This window comes from Verticillium dahliae, genomic scaffold, assembly GCF_000150675.1.
Source record: "Verticillium dahliae VdLs.17 supercont1.3 genomic scaffold, whole genome shotgun sequence".
Classification (NCBI taxonomy): Eukaryota; Fungi; Ascomycota; class Sordariomycetes; order Glomerellales; family Plectosphaerellaceae; genus Verticillium; species Verticillium dahliae.
In genome coordinates, this window is record NW_009276940.1 from 974,054 (window position 1) to 981,525 (window position 7,472).

The following is a 7,472-nucleotide window of genomic DNA, read 5'->3' on the forward strand; positions in this document are numbered from 1 at the left end:
CCGATAGCGTCGAGACGCTGCGCTTGCGCCGATGTAGCCTCGCGGAACGTGTCCATCTCTGGTTGAGGAAGCGAGCCGAGTCGCGGACGACGCCTGCTGGAGCTCGCGCTGCAGGCCCGGCCGTGTCGTGGGACATGAGGACGGGGAGCAGGCGGGCGGACGGGTAAAAGCGGCCGCGGACGTCGGGCTCGCGGAGGACAATGTCGCGGCGGAGGAGGTGCAGGCGCCAGCGCGACGCCGGGGCGGCCTTGGCGCGGAAGAGCATCTCCTCGCGGAGGGCGCGCGGCAGCTTCGTCTCCGGCACGTCCGAGGACGGGGTCACGGCGGACGCCGACGGCGGGCCCGGCGCGTCGGTCGACAGCGGCGCGTAGAGGTCGCCCTTGAAGAAGACGGTGCCCGGGTTGTCGGCGGCGGTGCAGATCTCGCGGAGGCCGAGGAGGGCGCCGCCTTGCGCGAGGAGCTCGAGCCAGTCGGGGGCGATGTTGATGTCGGGGGAGGCGCGGATGCGGAGCGTGTCGCCGACTTCGATGCGCTCGGCGCCGAGGAAGGCGCCCTGGTAATTGACCTTGCGGCTGTCTGACGAAGTGGGGAGTTTGGAGAAGAGAGAGAAGGACATGGAAATTTTGACGGCGGCGAGCTTGGACGCGTCGAGGAGAAGGGGTTCGCGTTTGGAGGGGTCGGTTTGGAGGGCGGCGATGTGGTCGGCCCAGGGGACCTCGTCGAACGGATGCGTGCCGAGGCTCTGCTGGCTGACGGGCGGTACTGTGAAGGCAAGGAACGGGCGCAGGCCCGTCTCCGGTTTGGCCTGAAGCTGCATATTGTCGAAGAGGGCGTGCGAGATGGGGAGAATGTCCACCTGCTTGGTTTGAGGGTTGGACTTGGCAATGAGGCCGATACGCCAGCTCGGGGTCACCGAGTACCAGACCATCTCCCCCGTGCGGAAGAAGAGGGAGGACATGTTTTGGTTGAAGGGGACCAGCGTGTTGACCGTGGGCACGATCGGAACTGGCACCGGCGACTCCGTCTTGAGGGACACGGTCGGCGGAGGTTGAGGCACCGGGGCTGGCGCCGGTGCTGGCGCTTGCACAGGTGCCGGGGCATGTGCCGGGGCATGTGCCGGGACATGGACCGGCACCGGCACAGGGGTTTGAATGGGCGTCAATGACGGTGCAGATGTAGCCACGGGAGGCGGCTGGACCGCTCGCAGAGGTGGTGTGGCCGTTGGCGTGGGTGTTGCGCTCGGGGCCTTGACGTTGGCGATACTCTTCTGGACAGCTTCGCCAGCCAAAGGTGCTGACACTGGTGCTGACACTGGTGCTGACACTGGTGCCGGCGGCGGTATTGTGCTTGCCACTGCCGCAGCAGGCTCCTGGACACTGAGCTCGTCGCCCATGTTGGCGACCCTCGGGGCGATGCAGTGCACGCAGCAACAGTCGTTATGGTCCTTGGAGCCCGAGAGGAGCCACAGCAGATGCACACCAAACTCCTGAGGGCTCTTGAACAGCTTGGATTTGATAGGATAGCCGGACACCCAGAGGTGTTTGGACTTTTCGTAGAGCCAGTATCCCCGGGGGAAGTGAATGTACCAAGGCAGACCCTCTGTTCAGTTCTTGTCAGTTGGCCGTGAGAGGGGTCACCAATGCGACGAGGACCAAGCCCAGCACTCAGGCGTGACGTACCTTGGGGGCTGAGTGAGAGCTCTTGCTTGAGGAGCAAGCCCAACTTGACCCGCCACTCGACAAACCTCGGGTCATCCTCCTCGAGTCTGGCCATTTGCGGTTTCGTCCTGGGAGTCTTGTCTGCGATGGCCGCGCCGGGGCTTCTTCGCCGTCTTTGCTGCATCTACCGGCCAGTAGCCCGGGCCTGTGTCCTGGCCATCGCTGTGGGCGATTCTGATGACGTGAAATTCCTGCAAGTCAGACATCTTTTGTGTCTCTCGGCAGCCTGGTGGGTGGTCCGACGCGGGTTGTGCGCCTCAGTTCAGTGGTCGATTTGGCTTCGAGGTGCTGGGAAGCCAGCCAGCCGCCTTCTCTAAGGGGGGGGGGGGCCCTAGCGCCACGAACGGCCTGGCGATGTCGGTCGACGTGAAGATGAGACGCCTGTTCGATATTGAATGAGGAGGAAGCCTTTTGATAATAACAATCCTCTGGACGAGGTTGCCACTTGCCTCGCTCGAAGCTTTCGTCACTGCTGTCAATGAGATTCGGTGTGAGAACGGGTTGAGATGGCGAGGGACGTCGTGACCGCTGCTGAAGGCTTCGCCGCGTCAAAGCCAGGTCTCAGGCCCTTGAGAACCTGGCACGTCCGTCTGTGGTCTCGCTGTTCGACTGAGGAGAACTGCAGGGAGAGGGAGTGAGCTGGGCCTTGTCGGGATGTGAGGGTTCAAAGCTCGAAAGCCAGCTCGTGCCATTGGATGGACGTCAGGCCTGCATGGGAGAGCTCCCTCTTCGCTAAGAATGCTTAGTCAGCACCAGCTCATATCTAAGCTGCTAGGCAGGTAAGGTGGGCAACGGGCTGACAGATTAAGTGGCACTCAAAATCCGCCAAATACAGGTATCATCCAGATAGACCCCTAATCGGAACCTTCCTCAGAACTATCATCTCAATCAAATGCTCTGAGATTCTACCTACTGGATAATCGGCAATACATTCAACCACAAATCTACCTTTATCAGTGTTAAGCTGATACTATCCAAGTCTAACATGTCGGTTCAAAGGGAGCTCGCCTTTTGGGAGTGTGGCTTCTTTTGTCACCTCCTGCTAGGTATTACCTGGTAGGTGAGTGTATGGCCAACCTCGAGCTGCTGCTGCTAACCTGACCACTCATAGGTGGTGGGAGCCATCTTGCTGAGCCGCACATTGTACGAAGTGGTCCGACTTGCTCGGCAGCCTAGATAGGTAGTTTTCACTCTTCGAGCTACAGAAACATACAGCTTGACGGTCCAGATCAGTTTCCAGATAGGGATTGTCTCGTGAGAGCTCGCCTATGCTCACGCCGATCGCACCAATTGCGAAACCAATCCTCATGCAAGGCCCCCTTCCATCGGCTTGCAAGCACAGCGCGTGTATCATACATCCGTCCCAGGGGTATCACATTATGTAATAAAACACTCTCTTCTCCTTTTCTCCTTTTTTTTCCCCTTCCAATCCCACTCTCTACCCACCATGCCGCATTCCCGTCATATTCGAGTCACTGTCGTCCTCCCGTTTGGTGCTGACGTGGGAGCCCCCTTCATGGGCCACTCTTCAACGGCACCACCACCATTGCCCTGCCTGTCCACATGGATTTCGCTCAGCCTGATGCCCTGCTGGTAGGACGGCGCCGGGTATTGCTCCAGGTCCGGGACGTCATTTCGAAACGGCAGCCCGGGAGTAGGCGGCTCCGACTCGAGCCGCTGCGAGCCCCGGTGTCGCAGCCTGAAGCCGTTGCGCAGCGGCCTGGGCACAAAGTGCGACCGCATGTAGTCGCGGAACGTCTTGGTCGTGCCGAACACGACAAACGTCAAGAGACTGGCCGTCACGCCGGGGATGAAGACGAGCAGATCGGACTGCAGTCGGTCCATGCCGAGGTCGGGCTCCGTCCCTATGGATTCGAGGTTGTTGCGCCGCGACGCGCTGACCTGGAAGACGATGGTCACCATTTGAAAGGCGCTGTCAACAAGAGTCAGTCTCTGCGGACGCACCGCCGCATGTGAGTTCCCCCAAACACTCCACCTCATGGCAAGGCGCGGCGAATTGTGAAGCGCACGACGAGCCACTTGTCATATATGCTCTGGCGCCGCGGTCGGACGACGCTCGAGACGGTGACGTTGTCCGACGGACCCCTCGGATCGCTTGCCGTAGTTGACGTTCCACGACAGCACATTTCTGCGCCACGTGAATGTATTTCACGAGAATAATCAGTAGTATGATGATACTTCCGGAGATGCAAGCAAGGACTGCTCGCGTGTCAGCATTTCCAACACAGGTCGAGCAAGGCGAGTGGGTTGGTCGTACGCAGAAAGTCCGCTATCCCGATGAACAAGACGGTATTGGTTTGGATAGCGTCGATGCGCAGGAGGCTGAGCATGATGGCCGGTAAAATGATGGCGACGACTTTCGAAATGGGGTTGGCTTTGCCTCTGAAGGATTCAATGAAGCTGAGTTGAAAGATGGACTGTGCGAGTGCGGCGGCCCTGCGTGGTTGTTAACATGGCCTGTCGAGATCCACGCGACCATCCCAACGTACCAGAAAAACGTCGCCATGGCTGTGACCTGATAGGAGTAGAATTCTGGGAGGCCACTGTCAGTCACGATGCCGCGTCGTCACAGGGGCTGAAAGACAAACGGATATAGAACAGCACAAGGTCAAGGCCGGCAGACTGCCCCGCGAGGGCCAGCTCGGGGTTTCCCACGTTGGCCAGCGCATTCGTATGCTGCTGGGTCTTGATATCACGCCATCGCACAATGGTGTGTAGTTGCTGGGCTATCGAACCAGCAGATCCCAAGCCTGTCGATATGGAGATGAGGGCGACATCTGGCAGGAGACGATCAGCGACTTGCTCCGGGACCAGGCCGTTACCATGACCCTTGGACTCAGGAACTCACAGCTTGCTCGTTCGCGATGGACGCAGACCAGCCATACCATCAAAACGCTGCAGAACAAACAAAAGAACGAGTACACGAGAACGCCAATGGCGACTCCCAACTTCTCATCGGGAAGCTGTACGGCCATTCTCAGCCCGTTGTCATCTTGCTCGTCCAGACCACGGCACGATCGATTTGCAGTGTAGCGGGCCGCGTCAAGAAACAAGGGAGCAGAGGAGCGCGCGGGAACGGGGGAGGGGGTGGAAAGAGAGGACAAGGCAGACAATAGAGGAGATCGCAGATGCTTAAGATCTCCGCAAGGGTGCTTGCGTGGAACTACGGGGTGGATCCACAACCAGGCTCACCACGGACGTCCTCGAGTCGAGACCGGAGCATGGGCAGCAAGGTAGTCCTGGTACGAGATCTGCGGCGCATAATGTTTGCTCAGAAGCTGGGGCCAGAAAATTCAACGATCGGGGGGGGGAGGAGGAGGGCGGGCGGATGATCCCAGATGAATGGTGAGGCGGGAAATTTTCGCAAACCACCCCCCTCCTCTCCAGTAGTGAGACCACTCGAGTCGACCAAGACAAACATCGCGAATCGGAATGCGGACCTGCTGAGACCCAGTTTGCCATGTCCTCGTCAGTTCCCCCAGATCCCCGTCGATGCTGAGTCGATAGTCTCTGACGCGGCGCCGTTCTTCCCACCGCGAACGGGTTGGGCGGGGCTGGAGAGAAATCACCGGTCCGACAAGCTCGAGGTGCGTCCTGCAGGTGGTGCACTTCTGAGGCTACCAGCTGAAACGATGCCTGTCACGGCCCGGACAGCAGGCCCCCTGGATCTGGATGAAATGACGAGCGACTAGCTGGGCGCTAGATCTTATTGGTGATCTCCCACAGATCTTTCTCACCAAACGGGCCCAGCCGAATGAGCGCTACAGGTGGTGGCCATGCTTGCCATGGTGGTCTGGCATGGAGAGTGCCGTTGGAGCATTTTTTTTCTTAGTGTGCATTTTAGCTGCCTGTCGCACGGCGACAGCGTCCGAGCGAAAGCATGTCGGGAGCTCGACACGCGTGTTCATAGGCCGAATCATGGCGGGCCCGGTGGAAATCGGGGTCCCTTACGTGAAACTGGCCACATGGCTTTTCTTGAATAGCCTGATGATTGATCTTGGCCAGTGTCCTCCACGGGAGTCGTCAATCCGGATGGAGACCATCAATCGCACACGAAACGATGTTTGGGCCTGTACCCCATGTGGTATAGCAGGCTTCTCGAAGTTGTTGGGGTCGGGAATGTGTGGCCGACTTGGGTAGCAAGTAACGATGGAAACATGAAAAGGACCAGACGAAAGGCAAGTGGTGCGGTGGTGTACGATCGTGTCCCGAAGACCTGGATCCGAGGTTGCAATCGACCCGATCTGCCCTTGTCGGCTGGCATGTCTTTGACCCTCATTTCGGATGGACAACCGCAAGCGAAAAAGACGCCACCTCAGCGCACCAGCAATCTGCCCTCTCAGCCGGAACGGTTTTTCTCTCTTTCTTGGATTTTCGGTGACTTACCTACTGTTGTGGAGACACATTGGGCGTGATGACATGTAAAGAGGCGACAGATGCGTGGAGGATCCAGGTGGATGTGGACAGGAGAAATATATGGATCAACCAGCGTTGGTCCCGGACGATGATTGTGTTTCGGTCATGCACTGCCACAGCCAAGGGCTCGAGATGTGGCACAGCTGCAACAAGACCTCTGACGCGTCTCGTCGCGTGCCCTTCCACACTTGCTGCCTTTGATGTACTCCGAGCTTGAACAACCCCGCCAATCCAGCTGCGAGCCTTGGAGACAGCTCCCAAACCAACCCACAGTCCTGGATAAACATCCCTCGTGATCCATCCTTCACCATCCGCCGAGGCACTCGACACCATCTCGCCCAACCATGGCGAACGTCGCACCACACTACCGCGACGGCAACCGGGCCTTCCTCCAGGCCTTCATGGCCCGCGGCGCCCTGACGTTCGAGGACGCCCGACCGATCCTGGCGGCCATCTTCTCGGCCGACGAGAACCAGCCGGTGACGGAGGACAAGGTGACCCGTCAAGACTTTGACTCGTACGTGGCCGCCGCCTCGGAAGCCATCTCCTTCTTCGACTACGAGATCCGCAGCTCGGTGCACCAGGCGACGAGCAAACGCGTCTTTGCGCTCGTCAACACAACGTCAGACCCCATGACGCAGCTCGCGACGACGTACGCGCCGGACGAGTTGAGCTTCGTCAGGCGCGTGCTGGACGCCATGTTCGACACGTACAACACGCCGCGCATGGAGTGCATGTGCCTCGACAGCATGCAGGTCATCAAGCTGGCACGGCCGCCGAAACCCCGCCAGGACAATGCCAGCCACAACGAGGACGCAGAGGAGGAGAACGGAGACGGCGGCGCGGCCACGCAGGCGCAGGCGCAGGCGCAGACGCAGGCGCCCACGGACAAGGGCCTCAAGCACAGCGAGGTCGAGGCCATGGCGGCCAAGCTCGTCGGCGAGGGGTGGCTCGAGAAGTCGCGCGAGGGGTTCTACAGCCTGAGCCCCCGCGCGCTCATGGAGCTCCGGACGTGGCTCGCCGAGTCGTTCAACGACGCCGAGGCGGCGGCCGGGGACTGGCAGCGCATCAAGTTTTGCGAGGCGTGCAGGGACATCATCACGCAGGGGCAGCGGTGCGCGGCGCGGGACTGCAACATGCGGCTGCACGACGTGTGTGGGGACGCTTTTTTTTTTTTTGTGGCGGGAGAAAAAGTGTTCTTTGTTGCGCGACAGACTGGACGGGGGAGCTTTTTTGTTGGTTATAGGGTCTTCTCGATTATGGGAGGCCTACTGAGGAGACGCAGATTTTTCGTTTTCCTTATTGTTTATTTTTTTT

General features: G+C 59.4%; 3 protein-coding genes across 3 annotated transcripts in view; 1 reads left to right on the plus strand and 2 right to left on the minus strand.

Annotated features, from left to right (window-relative positions):
* The window catches only part of VDAG_01923 (uncharacterized protein), a gene marked incomplete at both ends in the record, with an annotated part of 2,661 nt that extends 888 nt beyond the window's left edge, over positions 1–1,773 (minus strand). The window contains 2 exons of the mRNA XM_009657952.1: positions 17–1,599; positions 1,680–1,773. Of these exons, the coding sequence (XP_009656247.1) occupies positions 17–1,599; positions 1,680–1,773 (1,677 nt within the window). The remainder of the gene's footprint in view (positions 1–16; positions 1,600–1,679) is intronic.
* A 1,406-nt stretch (positions 1,774–3,179) lies between these two features.
* VDAG_01924 (uncharacterized protein) lies at positions 3,180–4,714 on the minus strand (the record flags this gene model as incomplete). Its single annotated transcript, XM_009657953.1, has 7 exons — positions 3,180–3,651; positions 3,759–3,867; positions 3,918–3,938; positions 3,997–4,175; positions 4,229–4,271; positions 4,328–4,516; positions 4,648–4,714. 7 exons carry the CDS (start codon positions 4,712–4,714, stop codon positions 3,180–3,182), a joined length of 1,080 nt encoding a protein of 359 aa, XP_009656248.1.
* A 1,785-nt stretch (positions 4,715–6,499) lies between these two features.
* On the plus strand, positions 6,500–7,430 carry VDAG_01925 (uncharacterized protein; the record flags this gene model as incomplete). Its single annotated transcript, XM_009657954.1, has 2 exons — positions 6,500–7,310; positions 7,402–7,430. 2 exons carry the CDS (start codon positions 6,500–6,502, stop codon positions 7,428–7,430), a joined length of 840 nt encoding a protein of 279 aa, XP_009656249.1.
* Positions 7,431–7,472: the final 42 nt, after the last annotated feature.